This window comes from Hylobates moloch, unplaced genomic scaffold, assembly GCF_009828535.3.
Source record: "Hylobates moloch isolate HMO894 unplaced genomic scaffold, HMol_V3 SCAFFOLD_6, whole genome shotgun sequence".
Taxonomy (NCBI): domain Eukaryota; kingdom Metazoa; phylum Chordata; class Mammalia; order Primates; family Hylobatidae; genus Hylobates; species Hylobates moloch.
Genome location: NW_026652281.1, coordinates 6,012,926 through 6,033,937, shown reverse-complemented (window position 1 = coordinate 6,033,937; position 21,012 = coordinate 6,012,926). Strand labels below are relative to the sequence as shown.

General features: G+C 44.9%; 1 protein-coding gene across 2 annotated transcripts; it reads right to left on the bottom strand.

Annotated features, from left to right (window-relative positions):
- Nucleotides 1-222: 222 nt before the first annotated feature.
- Nucleotides 223-20,940, bottom strand: HSDL1 (hydroxysteroid dehydrogenase like 1). 2 transcript variants are annotated; one of them, XM_032156316.2, is made up of 6 exons: nucleotides 20,883-20,940; nucleotides 11,479-11,540; nucleotides 7,176-7,401; nucleotides 6,062-6,507; nucleotides 5,624-5,851; nucleotides 223-1,035 (listed from the first exon to the last, which is right to left on the bottom strand). In XM_032156316.2, the coding sequence occupies exons 3-6, from the start codon at nucleotides 7,393-7,395 to the stop codon at nucleotides 937-939; spliced, it is 993 nt and encodes a 330-aa protein (XP_032012207.1). In that variant the 5' UTR covers nucleotides 7,396-7,401; nucleotides 11,479-11,540; nucleotides 20,883-20,940; the 3' UTR covers nucleotides 223-936. The 2 variants fall into 2 exon arrangements, with proteins under 2 accessions (XP_032012207.1, XP_058296423.1); XM_058440440.1 differs by lacking the exon at nucleotides 20,883-20,940 and adding an exon at nucleotides 20,185-20,217.
- Between the last annotated feature and the right edge of the window lie 72 nt (nucleotides 20,941-21,012).

The following is a 21,012-nucleotide window of genomic DNA, read 5'->3' as shown; positions in this document are numbered from 1 at the left end:
ACCAGATATAACAAGCTCTAAAGGGCTAAATTTCAGTTATAAAATGGGTCAGAGGCTGAGACATCACTATTTATCCACAAGAATTGCCTTATAAATCAAAAGATGACTGCAGGTTTCTCTTACATATCCACATCTAGGAATAAGTTCATTCCACATCAGGTTTGAAAAATCAAACAAAAATATAATGTAGGAAGTAATATTATTCATGGCAAACCAACAGCATGAAATTCCGTAAGCTTATTTAGGATGAAAAGGAATAATCTAGATTGTTTTAATACCCTATAAGATTCCACATTAAGTCATCCTGACAAAAAATCGTTTTAAAAGTATGGTAACCATAAATAAAGTTGCTCAAAGACACCACACACACACACACACGCACACACATGGTTCTCTAAGGAAACACCAGTTGAAGCGCAGCATTTTCATTACAGACAGTCAAACAGCTAGAGCTATACAATACACACAGATTTTTCCTAATAGTACCAGCAATCTTAGTTATAAAATAATACTTTTCAGTAGTCTTTCTTGATGCACATTTAAAAACCAGCACAACTCCTCTAGTGAAATGGTCAATTTCCCTTAAAAAACAATACCTGAAATTAGAAGAGCTGACAAATCACATTATATTTCAGTATTAGACTGCTGTGGCTCTCGAACAACAGAAAAGTGTAACTTTGAACAGTTTAGGGAAAAAGCACTGAAATGTAGATGTCTTCAAACAGCCTCAGGCATTATTGATCCTGTGCCATCCACATACCCTTGAGGTTTTTCACAGCACTCTGACAGTATTATGTCTGCTTTGCAAATGACGAATCAACAGTATGCTGAATAATCAGCAATAAAACACAGGAGATAAATTAAATGTGTTTTTCCAAATGTCAGAATACCGAGGTTCCCAGGAGTTGGCAAAACTTCTCAAGTAGCCATCCAGACTCAGGCTGTGCAGGATAAGGCCTCCTTACGTAGTGAACGGTTGAGAATATTTGCTCCCCACACCCACAGCCATTCAGGCATATACTGTGCAAAAAGAAACTAAAAATGAAAGAGAAAAAGGTTGTAAGGTTAGAAGCCAAAATCAACACTGAAGGAACAAGTACACAGACCAGCACATGAAACCCACCAATCACAACAAACACCCACCAATCAAATACCCACCAATCAATCACAACAAATACCCACCAATCAATCACAATACCCACCAATCAATCACAACAAATACCCACCAGTCACAACAAATATCCTTCAATCACAACAAATATCCACCAGTCAATCATAACAAATACCCACCAATCACAACAAATACCCACCAATCACAATACCCAGCAATCAATCACAACAAATACCCACCAGTCACAACAAATATCCTTCAATCACAACAAATACCCACCAGTCAATCATAACAAATACCCACCAATCACAACAAATACCCACCAATCACAACAAATACCCACCAGTCACAACAAATACCCACCAATCAATCACAACAAATACCCATCAGTCACAACAAATACCCACAAGTCACAACAAATACCCACCAATCAATCACAACAAACACCCATCAGTCACAACAAATACCCACAAGTCACAACAAATAGCCACCAATCACATTAAATACAACAAAGGAAAAAGCTCCCAAGCACTACTGTATTGAATACCTATTTTTGCCTAAGATCTTACCCTAGATTCTAGATGGAATAGAAACATGACCACTACGCACCTACTCTACTTTCTGTAATGAGGCTGGACTGTCCTGCATGTAAATACAATTCTATCTTTACTTAATGTGATATGAACCGAATGTTCACTGGTTGAGAACCACAAAATCGGCCGGGCGCAGTGGCTCATGCCTGTAATCCCAACACTTTGAGAGGCCGAGGAGGGTGGATCACGAGGTCAGGAGATCGAGACCATCTTGGCTAACAGGGTGAAACCCCATCTCTACTAAAAATACAAAAAATTAGCCAGATATGGTGGCAGGAGCCCATAGTCCCAGCTACTCGGGAGGCTGAGGCAGGAGAATGGTGTGAACCTGGGAGGCGGAGCTTGCAGTGAGCCGAGATCGCGCCACTGCACTCCAGCCTGGGCAACAGAGCGAGACTCTGTCTCAAAAACAAAACAAAACAAAACAAAAACACACCACAAAATCATTATAGGAATAAATCAGTTGGAACAGACAGACGCATACATGGTTAGTACTCTATGAGAAAACTGGGGCTTGAGGGGTAGTATGGAACAAAGTTCAACAAGAAAACAGGTCAGAAACACCAGGACCTTGGAATGGTATCTTGACCTATGATGAGGGGGGCTCAGGGGACCAGAGGAGGGAGTCCTGCCGATGTTGCTCTGCTTCAGGGTCTCACTCAGGGCCTTTGCGCGAGCAGCAGACATAGGGCAATGTCTGAAAACATATTTGGTTGTCACACCGGGAGTGGATGCTACTGGGATCTAGTGGGTGGAGACCCAGGACGCTGTTCAACATCCCAGAATACACAGGACGCTCCCCATGACAAGGAATTATCCACTCTCAATGCCAACAGTGCTGAGGTGGAGAAAGCCCACACTCCTCTAACAGATTTGTTCAGAAGCGAATGGAAGTTCTAATACTGTGTCTACGAAAGAGAAGAGACAGACAGGCCCTTGGCAAATACTGACATTCTAGTCTTGAACTGAACTGATGAATGATAACAGAGGTCATTCAATCCTCTTGTCAATAAATGGACACAGGTTACTCTCCAGGGAAGACACACTCACACCCACACACACATACACACACACTCACACGCTCTCTGAACAAAATCACGGCAGCAAAAGCTACCAGAGAAATATGCCACGGACAAAACAACAAAGGATGAATCAAATCTTTGATGTAAAATTGGAAATAAAAAATGATAGTGTTGAAAATAATTTGAGTAATATAAAATGAAAACAGAAAGTTTTAACAACTTTATACGGAAAACTACTCCAGGAATTAAATCAGCTTAACAGAATTTCTTAGCAGAAAAATACATTCTCAAGGAAAGTTTATCAATGTGAACAAAATTTAATTTTGAGTAAAATGTTCGTGTTTATAAACACAGTCAAAATATCTACTGCATCTAAACCTGATCCTCATCATATCTTTATTTCTAAAAAAATTTTATGGTCAGTGACTCCTAAGACTACTTTTTAGGTTTCTCTGCTTTTCTCTAGTAATTAAAGGACCTGGAAAGAACTACTTAAATAAAACTGCTTCTTTTTTTTTTTTTTTTTTTTGAGATAGAGTCTAGCTCTGTCACCCAGGCTGGAGTACAGTGGCCTGATCAGCTCACTGCCACCTCCGCCTCCTGGGTTCAAGCGATTCTCCTGCCTCAGACTCCCAGGTAGCTGGGACTACAGGCATGCACCACCATGACCAGTTAATTTTTGTATTTTTAGCAGATATGGGGTTTCACCATGTTGGCAAGGCTGGTCTCGAACTCCTGACCTCAAGTGATTCACCAGCCTCAGCCTCCCAAACTGCTGGGATTAGAGATGTGAGCCACCACCATGCCTGACCAAAACTGCTTTTTATTAATCTCTCACTTTTCATAAAAGTAATAATTAACTGTCGATATACTTATATGTTTATTTGGTAGTGGTAAATCTAATACTCTTTATGCAAATAGTCCCCAAAATATCTGTTTGGTAATTAAGAAAACTCCGAATATTTAAAAAAAAAAAAAATTCGGACCAGGTGCGGTGGCTCACATTTGTATTTTTTTTTTTTTTTTTTTTTGTGAGACGGAGTCTTGCTCTGTTGCCCAGGCTGGAGCGCAGTGGTGCGATCTCGGCTCATTGTAAGCTCTGCCTCCCGGGTTCACGCCATTCTCCTGCCTGAGCCTCCTGAGTAACTGGGACTACAGGCGCCCACCACCATGCCCAGCTAATTTTTTTGTATTTTTAATAAAGACGGGGTTTCACGGTGTTAGTCAGGATGGTCTCGATCTCCTGACCTCGTGATCCGCATGCCTTGGCCTCCCAAAGTGCTAGGATTACAGGCTTCAGCCACCGTGCCTGGCCAGCTCACGCTTGTAATCCCAGCACTTTGGGAGGCTGAGGTGGGTGGATCACCTGAGGTCAGGAGTTCGAGACCAGCCTCACCAACATGTTGAAACTCCGTCTCTACTAAAAATACAAAAATTAGCCAGGCGTGGTGGCACGCACCTGTAATCCCAGCTACTCCGGAGGCTGAGGTAGGAGAATCGCTTGAACCCAAGAGGTGGAGGTTGCAGTGAGCCAACATCGCACCATTACACACCAGCCTAGGCAACAACAACAGAACTCTATCTCAAACAAACAAACAAACAAACAAAAATTCTAAACTAGGGCACATCTCTTTACTACACCAGATAAAGGAACTCAAATATATTGTAATAAATAATTATGCATTCTCATATTAATACTTATGATCACAATTTCAAATATCTAAGAAAGTTACTTTCTAAAGTACTAAAAGGTACCAATCCTTTGTCACGCCTAAACAATAAGCTTAAAATAAAAATTCTATGCTTCTTGAAAAAATTAGTCTAAGACTATATGGAGATATTATTTGATAAAATGGTGGCATGAAATATAGCCCTATCTTGTGGTTTTGTGGTTTTTTTGGATTATATTTTTCACTGAGAGGTAACCCTCAAGCAGTACTAGAATCTTTTACTTTGAAATTCCCATGTAAATACTTAGTATTTTTATAGTCCTAACATCCACTCACAACAGCATATTTCTTTTTTTTTTTTTTTTTTTTTTTTTTTTGGCAACAGAGCCTTGCTCTGTCGCCTAGGCTGGAGTGCAGTAGCGTGATCTTGGCTCACTGCAACCTCCGCCTCCCAGGTTCAAGTGATTCTCCTGCCTCAGCCTCCCAAGTAGCTGGGACTACAGGCACACACCACCAAGCCTAGCTAATTTTTGTATTTTTAGTAGAGACAGGGTTTCACCATATTGGCCAGGCTGGTCTCCACCTCCTGACCTCAGGTGATCCACCCACCTCAGCATCCCAAAGTGCTGGGATTACAGATATGAGTCACCACACCCCGGCCAAAGTAGTATATTTCACTTTAAGGTACCACAAAGATTGAACTTTTGAAAATTCTTAATGTAATAATCTCACAAAAAAAAATTTAGTGTCTTTGGTCGGGCACAGTGGCTCACGCCTGTAATCCCAGCACTTTGGGAGGCTGAGGCTGGCGGATCACGAGGTCAGGAGATCGAGACCATCCTGGCTAACATGGTGAAACCCCGTCTCTACTAAAAATAAAAAAAATTAGCCGGGCGTGGTGGCGGGCGCCTGTAGTCCCAGCTACTCGGGACGCTGAGGCAGGAGAATGGCATGAACCTGGGAGGCGGAGCTTGCAGTGAGCGGAGATCGCACCGCTGTACTCCAGCCTGGACGACAGAGCCAGACTCCGTCTCAAAAAAAAAAAAGAACAACAACAAAAAAAAAAACAAAAAAGAAAATTTAGCGTCTTAACCAAAATTATTAAGTGTCAGGCTTAAGAGTCAGAATTTACAATTCTCATCTTAGGCTTTAATCAGATTTCTCTGTATCACTGAGATAGGTTCATGATGCTTTAGTCTAATTATGAGACCTGAAGCACACTCCTACCTGAATAGAATGGGACCAGTATCCTGTGGTCCTTTTGGAAATCCCAAGAGTAGAAACAGCATGATGTGCATAGACTTTTGGCGAAGGCACCAACCACGAGCACCTGTGCAGAAAGCTGCTGGGTGCTGTCATGCTGGTGGCTACATAGAAAGGGATTAGACTCTGTACAAAGATTCCTTTAGAGGCATATTCATACTGCAAGGCTCTGCTGAAGTGGTCTAAATAAGCCTGTTGAGACAGAGGAGAGGAAAAGACTTTTAATTCTGGGTGAACTTGAAAATTCAGGAGAAAAAAAGACTTGCTTATTATCAATTCAGGAAAAAATACAGGATAAGCAAATGCGAGTTGCCGGTAAAGAGTTCAACAAATCACACCAAACAATTGTTAATAAATGTTCTGTGGCATTAGGATTTCATCTTCCAGTAAGTAATATCTGACCTTAGAAGCAGAAAATGCAGCCAGCTGAGGAGTGGGTTTGCAGCAGGAGCCAGAAGAGATCGTGACGATGGCACCTTTCTTTCTCTCCACCATTCCCGGTAACACGACATGGACCATCAAACTAGCGGCGGCAATGTTCACATTTATGATGTCCCAGAGCTTGTCCTCGGAGAGCTGAGTGAAATACTGCGGGTAGGGATAAAACACACCCACGTTATTTACCAAGATGCCAATGTCTTTGTCCTTCAGGGCTTCTCGAATTGGAAGGTAGATCTCACGGCCGCTGCTGAAGTCCGCAACTATAATATCAGTTTCTACTTTGTACGTGTCGGCTATGTCTTTAGCAACAATCTGCAACTTCTCCTCGTTCCGACTAATCAGGATGATATTAAGACCTCGGCTTGCTAACTCTTCAGCGTAGGCTTTTCCAATCCCATCCGTTGCACCTAGGATGCAAGTCAGGAAAAGTGAGCATGCGCATTTCACCGTGTGACCCTTAAAACGGACCCGAAGTACCCCTGGTCAGGTTTAGTCAGAGAAAAATTCACACTAGAAATCAAGTCGGTGCTAGTATCTACGAGTCAAGGACACTGTTGCTGAATCAGGAATGTGAAGGGCACGTGCTAAACACTCTTCCAGACATCCTGACACACGGACAGGGAGTTATTTTACATTCACCATATTGATTAGGAGACACAGTAGGAATTTGTTTTCAAACTACCATCTGGCTTGAATGAGAGGTAGGAGGTGCTTTTCTGGGAAATCTTCATAAATTAAAATGAAATTCAAAATAGGTGAAGCATTTCTGAAAGTGGTGACAGTTTTAAGACAATTTTAAAACAGAGAACAAAAACGAAAAGCAAGCAGTAGGAAGTGGGTCTGGAGGAGGCCTGGGAACAGGAGAGAGCAGAATAGGAAGGATACCAGTCATGAGGCAAGTTCTTCCTAAGATGAGAGCAGTAAGAAAATGTGAACATAATCATGGCTGGAGCCGTAAGTTTTATTTTTTTTTTACCAGTATGTTCCCATAAAAACACCACATTAAATTCAATAGCTCCCTGAATAATGCATCCGACTTCATAGAAAAGATTATTTTGATTATAAAGTAGGTTACCACTGACAACGGCCCATCTTCCATACTGTTTGATTAAGTCTGCTCTGCTCCCCAGGCGGGGGATAAAATGCAGCCTGATCAGGCTGTAAAAGTCACAGATGACAGTGATGCTTTTTCTGGCCGTATACCAGGCTCCAACCAAAGCTAGGGCTTCCATATAGCAATTGCAAGACCTGGCGATTTCCCTGTACAAGAGGTAGAAACTGTCAACAGCAGCCATGGCAACCTGCAGGGAGAGGGAAAGAGAGAGAGCCTCTTTGGTTAATAAATTAAAGGAACATACACAGTGTGAGTGAAGACATACAGCTGAGGGCATCAGATCTTGTCAACTGTACGTTCAAATAACAGTAACTTTTCAAATGCACGTGGCGCATGGTTTCAGTCTGTCTATCTATCATCTATCTATCTATCTATCTAACTATCTATCTGACAGAGTCTCACTCTGTTGCCCAGGCTGGAGTGCAGTGGTGTGATCTTGGCTCACTGCAACCTCCACCTCCCAGGTTCAAGCGATTCTCCTGCCTCAGCCTCCCAAGTAGCTGGGACTACAGGCACGTGCCACTACACCTGGCTAATTTTTTATTTTTAGTAGAGACGGGGGTTTCACCATGTTGGCCAGGATGGTTTCGAACTCCTGACCTCAGGTGTTCCGCCACCCTTGGCCTCCCAAAGTGCTGGGATTACAGGTGTGAGCCACCACACCTGGAGATTCAGTCAATTTATGACCTCACCATTTAACATCTGAAGCTTATAAAGTTACTTTCTTCCAAGGAGACTAATCAACACAACTACCAGAAGTTACCAAATTCCCACTAAAATTCAGGTACTATACTACATGCTGTGGCTACAGAGATAAACACAATATGCTCTGCGCCTGAAACATGCTCCTAGTCTAATAATAATAAACACAAAGCTTCTAATTCATACAGCAGAGGTACATGTATTTCTTTGCTTTATTCATAATCAGCAAGTACGGAGGACCTACTACCTGTGTAGGGACAAAGGAGATGAAACAGAGGTGGCACTAACACATGGCCTTGGCCTCAAAAGCTTACAATCCACTGGAAACAAAACTCAGCTTTCAAAAACCTTTACATCAATTAAAAAAAAAATTTTTTTTTAAAGAGATACCCTCCAAGCTTGGAAAAATGGCTTCTCAAATGACAATAGAGTGACCACTCCTCTATCTTCTAACTTAATTTGTAACCATTATGTTGCCTGGTCTCTTACATTTGAAGAAAGAAAAGTCCAACACAACTCTGGTGAGTGTCCACATAGCAAGTATATACTAAGCACCCACTGTGTTCTACGTACTGTGATTCAAAGGATTCACAGATGAACTAAATGACCGTCCCTAGGTGAAGACACAGACATTTAACAAAATAATGTAAAATGCCACATAATCTGGTAGGTGTGTGCCTGCAATCAGAGATAACCCTGCAGAAATGGACAAAGACCAGGCATGTGGGGGCCTGGCCACAGACCAAGTGAGTGGACTTCATATTAGGCTAAACCAACTGTGTGCATCCTGAGAAAGAAAAAATATCAAAACAACTGCAATAGACTACACTTAAATTACAGGGAACTCAGATACACACAAACTCGAGGACACAGCTTATATTCTAAAAAGAACATGATTTTAACCCAAAAGAAAAAGAAATATAAAACTTCTGGGGGTGGCCACTTTTGAAGAAATCCCTTTAAAACAGAAAAAAAAAAAAAGTCTGGAAACTAAGAAAATACCCAACAATAGCTGCATAAATTAGCCTAAGTTTGAGAAAGAATGGGTGAATTCCCTCCTACTCCACTGCAGTGTAATCTGAGCTCAACCAAGTTTTGCAGAGTAAAAAAGGAACCAAACAGAAGAAAACAAATGAACCACTGAAATGGAACACATACAAGAATGGCACCATATTGTGATAAAAGGCATATAAAAAAATTTTAAAACTGCTGAATAAATATATATAAATGTGTAGTGTGAATTACAAATCAACAAAACATACACAAAAAATATGACTGCAAACAGAAGAAACGGAGAAGCAGTAGGATTCCTACATGCCCTACAATAAGGAAACAATCTCCCAAAAAAAGAAAGTTTCATACTGGTACCATATTAAGTTGATATTGCTACTATATTAGGTTACCAAATTAAGCTAATGTGGCATTAAGTTTAAAAAATGTTTTCCTCAGCCGGGGGCAGTGGCTCATGCCTACAATCCCAGCACTTTGGGAGGCCAAGGCAGGTGGTCAGGAGTTCAAGACCAGTCTGGCCAAGATGGTGAAACCCCGTCTCTACTAAAAATACAAAAATGAGCTGGGCATGGTGGTGGGCACGTGTAATCCCAGCTACTTGGGAGGCCGAGGCAGAGAACTGCTCGAACCCGGGAGGAACAGGTTACAGTGAGCTGAGATCACGCCACTGCACTCCAGCCTGGGCGACAGAGTGAGATTCCATCTCAAAACAAACACACAAACAAACAAACAAAAAAGTTTTCCTCATATGAAAAGTTGGGCCCCTTTATTCCCTACAGGTAAAATGCTGTCCACCGGGGCTCTGTGCACAGAAACTCACCTCCCACAATGAGAATACCAAAGTTCATCATGAAAAGGAAACATTTTAAATTTGACTAAGTACATAAAACCAAATACTTAAGCTAAAAACAACTAAAATAAATGCTCCTTTGGGTTAATTTTTCTTTATGAAGCAGACTGGCTGAGATCACCTAAAATATGAGCTGTCTAGTTCAACAAACTCTTTCTTTTTTCTGAGCAATCTTCCATACAGCAGTCACCAATACCCCTTACTGCTCCCAAATCCTTGGATTGACAAGCCTTTGAAACATATTCAAAGTCAGGGCCCCCCTTCGGTGTAGCGAAAGAGCATGCCTGTTTCCAGATCTGCATGAGAGGAAGCCGCACCACCACCCCTCCCACAATGCTCCTGCTGCTGGATATGCTGATGACGGGCACGGTATCAAGAGTTTTCACACTGGCTGTAGCCCTTCAACAGTCATAATTATTGGACTCCCAAAGACATGCCCAAAACATTAATATCCTAAAAAACATTAAAAACTGACATTCCAGTCAGGGACGGTGGCTCACACCTGTAATCCCAGCACTTTGGGAGGCCAAGGTGGGCAGATCACTTGAGGTCAGGAGTTCAAGACCAGCCTGGCCAACATGGTGAAACCCAATCTCTATTAAAAATATAAAAACTAGACGGGTGTGGGGGTGAATGCCCAGCTTGGGTGGCTGAGGAAGGAGAATCACTTGAATCAAGCAGGCGGAGGTAACAGTGAGCCAAGATTGCACCACTGCACTCCAGCTTGGGCGACAGAGTTAGACTCCATCTCAAAAAAAACCCCAAAAAACAAACAAACAAAAACAACTGAGATTCTATGTTAGACCATCCAAAACTGTGAGTTCCGGAAATAACTCATAAAACGTGTGTGTGCCTTTTGTCTTAACTGATCAAACACAAGGCCATGAGGAAAGTAAATGCAAAAACAATTACCTCTATGTAATTACCTGTATGTAATTACCTGTATGTACCAGGACCTCTCAAGCAAAACGTAATAAAATTGGGAATAACAAGCTATGACTAAAGAAACCTAGACACTTGGAATATTAAGTTTATTCTTCTAATAACAGGTAGGCATACATTCAGGCTGTTAAAACAGTGTTTTCAATGAAAAAACAGACATTACAGGCCAGCCACGGTGGCTTACGCCTGTAATCCCAGCACTTTGGGAGGCCGAGACGGGCGGATCACGAGGTCAGCAGATCAAAACCATCCTGGCTAACACAGTGAAACCCCATCTCTACTAAAAATACAAAAAGTTAGCAGGGCGTGGTGATGGGCACCTGTAGTCCCAGCTACTCGGGAGGCTGAGGCAGGAGAATGGCGTGAACCAGGGAGGCGGAGCTTGCAGTGAGTGGAGATCACGCCACTGCACTCCAGCCTGGGTGACAGAGGCAGACTCTGTCTCAAAAAAGAAGAAAAAAAAAAAAGAGGAAAGAAAGAAATAATAGACCCTACATATCAAGGTCAATGGGTTGTAGCCAAAGCAGTATTTGTGGGGAAATCAGGTGCTCCAAGCGTATAGAGTAAGGCTGTCACTACAAAAAGGAGGTCAGGCATGCCTTATGGAGGGAACCCACACAGATGGAAGCTTCCTCCTTAAGCCTGATTTTTTTCAAGAATCTGAACCTTTTTGAAGTAGATGTCTAGCAAAAGGCACCTGACCACAAAGGGGACCCCAGTTTTTCTGCTGTGGTCATTCCCTGCCCTGGGGTCTCTTACCTTCTCTCTGCCAGTACTGGGCTGTCAGCAGTATGCGGCTCTGTCCTTCTCTTAAGGCCAATCTGTGAATAAAACCAACAAGAAACAAATGCCTTTCCTTTTCCTCATAGGTCAGCTGGGAAAACTTTGTATTAAACTAACATCCAAGTGCTCAAAAATTAAGAAAACACAAAAATTCTTGCGCCATGAATCTCTGTACAGGCAGCAAAACGTGTACTAAGCGCCAAGTACCGTCCTCTCAGAATAAGCGCCTGGCGTCTGCTGGGGACACAGTCCACGTGTCCTCAGGCACAGCTGGAGGGTGCCCCCCTTTTCCTATGCCTTTTTTCTTAGGGAACATTTCATCAAATGGGACAAAAGCCCATTCCAATCCCAGAGGTCCTTGGGGAAACACCACCCAAGCACCAGGCCTGCGTCGGGGAAGAGAACAGCCACAGCTGCCCTCAGTGCCTTTCTCTGCCTGGTGCCTGTCTGGGTTTCACCTGGGCCTCCCGCTGCCTCGCTCTGCACACCCCTTCTTCAGCTCCACCTGTAGCGTTCCCTGGAACATCCACATTGCCACAGGCTGCCCTGGCCTCTCTTTCCAAATTCCTGGCAGGGATTCTGGCTGGCCCACCTTAGTTCAGGTGTCCACCACCTGTCTAATCTCCTGGCAGGGTGGCAGGGAGGAAGGCGTGCTACAGGGTTTGGGGGCAGCCCCCCTAGGCTGTGAATGGGTCAGGTGCTTTAAGGAGGAAATGAAAGGAAACCCCTGGTCCACATTTTCCCTCTCCTCCACCACACACACTGCGTTGCAACTGCTCTGTCTCTGACCACCCCAGCAGGCTGCAGTCCTCCAGGGCAGAGGCCAAATTCTACTCCTCTCTGTTTCTCCAGCACCGTCCACAATTCCTGGCACAAAGAAGCTCAACACTACCATGTCTGTGGCTGCAGCTCACAGGCAGTCTTTTCCTGTCCAGCGCTCAGCCCCCAGCTCAGGAATGCACCACCCACAAATTCCTTTAATCCTTTACAGAAAGAAAAGCTTGTGTGCTAAACCCACCAGGGACCTCCCACTCAGGCCAGCAGAGGAGATGCACCCACTGCAGAGGTGAGTACAGGAACCTGGGGCTGAGGGGCTTCAAGCCCATGACGGCCCAGCTTCTCAACGCCCCCACTAGACACCCCTCACCTCTTGTCAGGGGAGCGCTATCATGCGCAAGTACCTTAAACGTGTGTTAATATGATTGTTGCTGTGTATATTTTAAAAATCACAGAGCATCGGGGGGCTGATGGCATTCAAGGTCTGGTCCTCAGCCTTGGTGGACAGAAACGCAAGTTTTTCATTCCTTAGAGGTAGTCAAGACAAAGAGATCTGACTCACATCCACAAAACCCACAGAAGACTGATACATTCAAATGCCAATTTAGGAATGGATAGTAAACAACACAGCGAAGAGGCCTAAACACACACGGTCACTGGTCCTATACTCTCTCGAGATCTACATGAAAAACCAAACTTCTAGAACAGCAATGAAAAATACAAAGCGTCAGAGACTGAGGACACCATCATGAATAAATCAGGACTCCCTGCCACCCAGTATACACAGAATTCAGAGAAAGATAAACCGAGCAACTGCAACGTGAGGTGGGAAGGGCGCCACCGGGATGAAATGGGTCTTGAAGTGTGAGCAGAATTTCTGGGCAGAGAGGAGGGAAGGGGCCTCCCGGGCCCAGGCCCACGGAGAAAGGCTCGGCACCGTCAAGGGTCTGGCCCACTCAGGAAACACTAGGAAGTCCCCCGCGTGGACAGCACAGGCTGTCCTGTCCTGTGTGATGCCCCATGTGTGCAGGCGCACAGGCGTGAAGGAGACTGGGAGAGGCAGACTGGAGATGCCTTCACGCCAGACTGGAGTGCATGGACCTCCTCCTTGAGCACCAAGGGAGGGAGCTGGTGGGGCTTGTTTGGGAATGTAACGCAGCAGGGGAGGAGCGGGGCTCCTGAGCCCCGGTCACCCAGCTGGGGATGAAAGAGGGCCACACGGAGAGCAAAGGCTGTGTGGCCTCTGCTGAATTTTCCCTCGCCAGACACTTCACACATTTGCTCACACCCTGATGGGCCAAAAATGTTAGAGAATTGGAAATTAAAACTCATTCCGTCCTCTCGATCTTCTTCCCCACTCTTCTGTACATGACGGAAAATAACATTTTTCTCATGACAAAAGAAATCAGTACTTTCTCCAAAGCCACCAAATTTCAAAAGCTCATAGCCTCTCACTGAAACTTTCAAAGGAATTTATCACACATTTAAGCCTGGAAGTCCACTAAGGCATATGTAGATATCTAAACCTCGTCAAAGTTTCTTTAGGTATCTGACTAGTTACTGTTTTGTGGCTTGATTAGTGAAAGCTATTAACCTGTGCTATGGTCTGAGAGTTCAGCCCCACTCCCTAATTCTTGTCTTGAATCTTAACCCCCCAGGTGATGGTTTAGAAGGGAGGGCCTTTGGGAGTCGATGAGATAATGAGGGCTCCACCACCTTGATCTTGGACAATTCAGCCTCCCAAACTGCGAAAAGTAAGTGTTTGCTGTTTCCAAGCCACCCAGTTCATGGTATTTTGTTATAGCAGCTCAAAACCAACTAAGGCGGCCTACAACCTAGAGAAACCCATGGTGTGGAAAGCAATACTAAAACACAGTAAAATTCTGATTCCTGTACAATCTACCTGCAAAAAGTTATTCTAAAGTTTATTTTCTTAAACAGAGAGTAGAATGGTGGTTGCTAGAGGTGGGGGCATGGGTGGGAAGTTTCGGTCAAAGGGGTACAAACTTTCAGTTATAAAATGCATACGTCTGGAGATCGAATGTACAGTACAGTGACCGTAGTGAGTAATACCGAACTGTAGGCTTAAAATCTGCTTAGAGGGTAGATCTCAGGTGTTCTCACCATAAAGAAATAAAAAAGTAACTGAGGTGATGAATGTGTTAACTAATTTGGTCGTGGTGATCATTTCACAAAGTATACATATATCAAATCACGTTGTACACCTTAAATTTATATAATTTTATTTGTCAATTATACTTCGATGAAGTTGGAAAAATATAAAATAATTTTTAAAAAATTTTAAGCTTTGTTTTCTCATCTCTGCAGAAAAAGTAAAACATCTGTGAACAAAACAAACCAGAACTGTCCCTAAACTAGAAAAAGAAGAGCAATTCCCTATTATCTTTTAAGCATTTTCTACTTCTACAGGGCAAGAGTCATCAAAAACCTACAGGAAACGTTACAACTACAAAAGCGTCATGGCATAATTATGGTCAAAACTGCAAGGAGCAAAGTCACCTCTTCAAAGCACCACCGCTGTGGCCTGTAACATGATCCCACTCCACAGTGAAGGGGACTCCACCTAGCAGTGTAAAGGGCAATCAAATCAAATACAAAAACCTTCAGGGACCAAGAGTTCCGGGAGGAAAGTCTTGGCTGCAACATGGACATCACCAAGCTATCCAAACGCGTGTGACGTGGGGCGGGCGGTAAAAGAACACAAGGCAGACTCGCCAGGGTTTTAAAGAAGACAAAGCAAGGGGGATGGAAAAAAAAGACAATCAAAGCATTAGCGAACGACACTGTGGTGGGCACAGTAATGGCCTTCAGGGACATCTACAGCCTAATCCCCAGACCCTGTAAATACGTTACCTTATGTGGCAAAAGGGACTCTGTAGATGTGACTGACTTAAGGACTCTGAGCTGGGGAGGGTGAGTCCAATGTCATCACGTGTCCTTGTAAGGGGGGCAGTAAGATCAAAGACAGACAGCAATGTGACTACAGAGGGAGACGTCAGGGAGAGCTCGAGTTGAGGGTGCTCTGTGCTGAGGGAGAGGTCAGAGAGAGCTTGAGTTGAGGGTGCTCTGCGCTGCTGGTTTCGATTACGGAGAGAGGGGTGGGTCACCAGTGAAGGACTGGCGGCGGCCTCTAGAAGCTGGCAGAGGCAAGGAAAAGGATTCTCCCCTGGAGCCTCCAGAGGAACACAGCCCTGCTGACACCTTGACTTTAGCCCAGTCAGGATGATTTCAGATTCCCATCTGCAGAAGGAAGAGACATCCGTGTCATTTAAGCCACTACCTTTGTGGCAATTTGTTACATCAGCCACAGGGGATAAGAATAAATAGTGGGAGGAAGGGATGGATGAACAGTCAGTTCAGCTTTCAGGACAGCGAAGACACAAGCTGAAAACTCTGCAACCTCCCTTAAGCCAAAACCACTATGTGTATTCAGGAGCCAGAAAGTCTTAGAGATTCCTGCCATCTTCGACTGACCAGGGTAGACCTGCGGTCCTCCTCCTCCTCACCAGCTGGGATTGTCCAGCTTTTCAGTAAGGCTCCAAGGCTATGGCTGTTTTCATTGAAAACATTTTTTCAAAGAAATGTTACTTTTTTTCAGACTGTGAATCTGTCTTGTACTCAGTACTCCAAATCCTCTGTTCTTCCCGACCTTTCAAGTCCCATGCCTTCTCCTCGGTTCAATCAATTCCTGACAAGCACCAACAACATGTCAGCCCTGGGGAGAAACTTCCCTTCCTGTCCCTTCCCTTCCCAGACCGTGGCACTGCCCCCACCTCTGAATTCCTCTCCACCTCTCTTACCCATGTGGCACTTAGCACACACTGCTTTGGATTCTATTTAAACACTCAACTTGCTTATATCTTGGTTTCTTGGTTGTCCAAGGAGAGCACAGGCCTCTGGAGGGCAGGAGATGTATAGAAAACGAATTTTTCTGTAACTAAAAGAAATTTTTGTTTTTAGACAGAGTCTTGTTCTGTCTTCCAGGCTGGAGTGCAAAGGTGCAATTTCTGCTCACTGCAAGCTCCGCCTCCTGGGTTCAAGCGATTCTCCTGCCTCAGCCTCCCGAGTAGCTGGGACTACAGGTGCCGGTCACCTGGCCCAGCTAGTTTTTGTATTTTTAGTAGAGATGGGGTTTCATCATGTTGGTCAGGCTGGTCTTGAACTCCTGACCTCAAGTGATCCACCCACCTCGGCCTCCCAAAGTGCTGGGATGACAGGTGTGAGCCACCGCGCCTAGCAAAAATGTTTAAATATATACAAAAGTATGTAAAACCTATTATGCACAGTTCAAAGAATAATAAAACAGCCACTTAGCCACCAGCCTACTTAACAAAACCAGTGTTGTGGAAGTCCTGTATGCTGTTCCTCTGATTACAACCCCTCCTCTACCCTGGAGGCAGCCTCTCTCCTAAATTCTGGGGTAGTCACTCCCTGACTCTTTTAACAAAACAACTGTATACCCCAAGCATGTATTCTGAAACAGTAAGAGTACCGCTAAGTTTTGCCTGGTTTTGAACCTCACATAAAGGAACCACACGGCATGGACCCTTTGGTGACTTATTTCTTTCACTCAACGTTATTCCCGAGACTCATCCATGCCCCTGCGGCTGCAGTCCATCCTCCTCTGCAGCTGCACAGTATCTCACGGTTCTGATGCACCGCAGTTCACAGATTCCCCTGCTGCTAGTTCAGATACACCACGATACACAAGTCCCCCTGCTGCTGGTGCTGGGCATGTGCACTGTTTCTGCTGGTTTTCAATTTACAGTTAGGAACAGCGCTGCAGGGAGCACTTGTCCCCATCTCCTGCACACCTGTGCAAGAGTTCGCAAAGGGATTTGCCCATGGTTTAACTGCTGGGCGACATGCATTCCACTGCCAAATGCTTTTGCAAAGCGGCAGAACCCACTCACACTCCCGCCAGCAGCAGGTTCGTGTTACTCCTCAGTGTCACTGGCTGGTAGCGTCCAAAGCTTCACCTTCTACCAACAGGGTGGCTGTGAAATGGTATCTCATTATGGTTTTAATTTACATTTCCCTGGTTACTAATAAGACTGCAGTCCTTTTTATATGTATGTGCTTTCTGTGTTTTGTAATCTATGAAATGCCCGTTCCTATCTTTTTTCCTTTCCTTTTTTTCTCTCAGAATTGTAAGAATTCTTTAAATATTCTAGATACTAGCTCTCTGTATGTTTTGTGTCTCATTATAGTGTCTTTGATGAATTAAATGTGTTATTATTATTACTGAGACAAGGTCTGCCTCTATTGCCCAGGCTGATGTGCAGTGGCATGATCACAGCTCACTGCAACCTCCGCCTTCCGGGCTCAAACCATGCTCCCACCTCAGCATCTCAAGTAGCTGGGACACAGGCATGTACCACCAAGCCCGGTTAATTTTTTTTTTTTTTTTGTAGAGATGGGGTTTCATCATGTTGCCCAGGCTGGTCTCCAACTGGTAAGCTCAAACCATTCACCTGCCTTGGCCTCCCAAAGTGCTGGGATTACAGGTGGGAGCCACTGCACCCAGCTGAATGTGTTAATTTTGAAATAGACAAATGTATCAATCTTTCTGCTTTAGGGTTTGTTTTATTTCAGAAATCCCTCCTTAGCCTCAGGTCACGAAGAAATTTTTTTGAATTATTTTCTAGAAATTTTACACTTTCGCTTTTTCAGTTTAAGTCTTTAATCCTCCTGGCGTTTTGTGATGGTGTGAGGCTGGGATCTCACACATCTTTTTTTTTTTGAGACAGTCTCGCTCTGTCACCCAGGCTGGAGTGCAATGGTGGGATCTTAGCTCACTGCAACCTCCACCTTCGAAGTTCAAGCGATTCTTCTGCCTCAGCCTCCCAAGTAACTGGGACTACAGGCGTGCGCCACCACGCCTGGCTAATTTTTTTAATTTATTTTTTATTTTATTTTTTTAGTAGAGATGGGGTTTCACCATATTGGCCAGGCTGGTCTTGAACTCCCGACCTTGTAATCCGCCCACTTTGTCCTCCCAAAGTACTGGGATGCGACCGGCCGGATCTCACACATTTTTAATATTCCTCCTCAGCACCTAACATGCTGCTGTAGACAATTTTATTTAATAAACAGAATCCAATACTGCTTTGTGTTCAAAGCTCAAATTTCACTCTTGAGAAAAAAACTTAAGAAGCTTTTCATACTCTGCGTCAGCACTTTGACAAAGTTAGCATTGGTGTATCATGACTTTTTGGGATGTCTTTACCTTCACTGCCAATTTTTGGTATAGGGCTAGATGCACAATGAAGCTGAGCCTAAAGAGCAGCAACATGGAATTAGAAACCTGGATTCTCATCCAAGATCCAATACTCTTCACTGTCATGTCTGTATTTCTGCAATAAGAATTAAAATATTCAGAGTACCCCACTCCTAGGCAGATACCCAAGATCATTGGAAACTTTTGCTCACATAAAAACTCCTACTTGCATGTTCACAGTGGCCTACTCACAACTGCCAGAAGGCAGAAACAAACAAAATGTCCATCAACAAAAGAATGAATAAGCAAAATGTGGTGTTATCCACACAAAGTAGTATTATTCAGCCATAAAAAAGCATGAAGTACTGATACATACTACAACATGGATAAACTTTTAAAACATTATGCTAAAGGACAGAAACCAAATACAAAAGGCCGTATGTTATATGTTTCCACTTGTATGAAATGTTCAGCGTAGGCAAATCCATAGAGATAGAAGATAAATTAGGGCTGCTGAGGGACAGGGGGAGAAAAGAGGTATGACTGTTAATAGGGTTGGGGTTTCTTTTGTAGGTGATTAAATGTTCTCGAATTAGTTACTGGTGATGGTTGCATAGCATTGTGACTATAGCAAGAACTACTGAGTTATACACTGTAAAATGGCTAAAACGATAAATTTTATGTCATGTGTATTTCATTTCGATTTTTAAAAACCGACTTTAAAAACAAGTAGCACCAATTTGTTCAACTCTCTTCCCCTGGAATATTCCTGCAGTGATTAAAAGCCGGGTACAGTGGCTCATGTCTGTAATCCCAGAAATTTGGGAGGCCAAGGTGGGCAGATCACTTGAGGCCAGGAGTTCAAGACTACCCTGACCAACACAGCGAAACTCCGTCTCTACTTAAAATAAAAAAAAAATAAAAAAAAAATAAAAATTAGCTGGGTGTGGTAGCTACTCGGAAGGCTGAGGCACAAGAATCACTTGGGCCCAGGGTGGGGGTTGGGGGGCGGAGGTAGCAGGAGCTGAGATGGCAGGCACTACAGCCCGGGCGACAGAGCCAGACTGTCTCAATCAATCAATCAATCAATCACACACACACACACACACACACACACACACACACACACACACTGAAAGGAGCCTGCCTGGGTTGGAATCCAGCTCTCCATTTAAGAGCTGTGTGTCCTGAATGAAGTTACTTTGCCTCTGCACGTTGCTCACATCACCTCTTACCAAAGCGGTAACAGTTCTTGCCTAAGAACTACAAGAGGAATAAAATGAGGTGGTCCATAGAAAGCAATCAGAACAGCGCCGGTCCATGAGTGTTCAAGAGACCTAAGCTATTAGCCACAATTATTGTGTTTGATGTTAGCCACTGGGTATCTGTGGCGGTCAGAGTAAAATTGAGAGCTCACTTTATGCAAAAGGCTCTGCTAAGTGCTTTATTCCTATTGTCTCACTTTATTCTCTCATTAACCTTATAAAGGGCCGTCAAACTCTCCCGTTTATAGATGGGAAATTGAGGCTTACAGATGTAAAGTAGCACACCCAAAACCCCATAACTCAGAAAGGGGCTACATGCAATTCAGATGGAGGTGTAGCAAGGCGCAGAGTCCTGGCCAGGGAGCCCACGGTGAGACCCCCCGACTGCCTCGGAGTCACCTGTACACATCCTGCTGGGATCGCCCAGGGGCGCTGCAGGGATCTGGTTTCTGGGGCTGCGTCTGGGTGGCACGTTCAGAACAGGGACCTGCCTGGTTCGTCTTTCCAGCCCTTCCCCTCCAGCACCTGGCAAGGCCCAGTCAACACAAGCAAACTCGGAAATCCTGGCTGAACCCACGACCGCTGCATATTTCCATTTTAGAAAAACACGGCAACAAAAACTCAAACCAAATCGTTTAGAAAGGAGAATAAAGAAGCACCGACAAAGGAGGCGATTGCTGGGGCCGCTCGGGGGAGGAGCCGGGTGAGGGGCTGCAGGGAGGGCAGGGCACGCGCCGGCGACAACGGGGTTCGGGGGGCAAGGCCCGGGGGAAGGGAAACTACAGGGGTGCAGCGCCGCGGCGGGGGGCGTGAGGATGGAGTCGGGGGAAGGGGGGGCTCTGAGATGTGAAGGGGCGGGGCTGGGGGTGTTTGGTCTGAAGGAAGGGGTCCCACGGGAGGGAGGGACGAAGATTTCCTGGGGTCAGGGGCGCCAAGGGGCTTCGGGGCCGGATGCCGCGGAGGGGGCCCCGGGCCTGGGGGGCGTGGTGAGAGCTCAGAGGGGTCGGGCCGAGCAGCCGCTGGCGCTGAGGGGAAAGAGGAGGCGTCTGGGGCGGAAGGGCCGCGAGAGGGCGCCCAGGGCACGGGGGCCGCAGTACCTGCAGGGCGGCAAAGCCCTCCAAACCGGTCCCGCCAGACCCGCGCGGCCGCCGCCCCCGTCTCAGCCGCCGCAGCTGCTGCCGCGCCGCGCCCTCACGTGACCCGCGCACGCGCCGGGGGCGGAGCCCT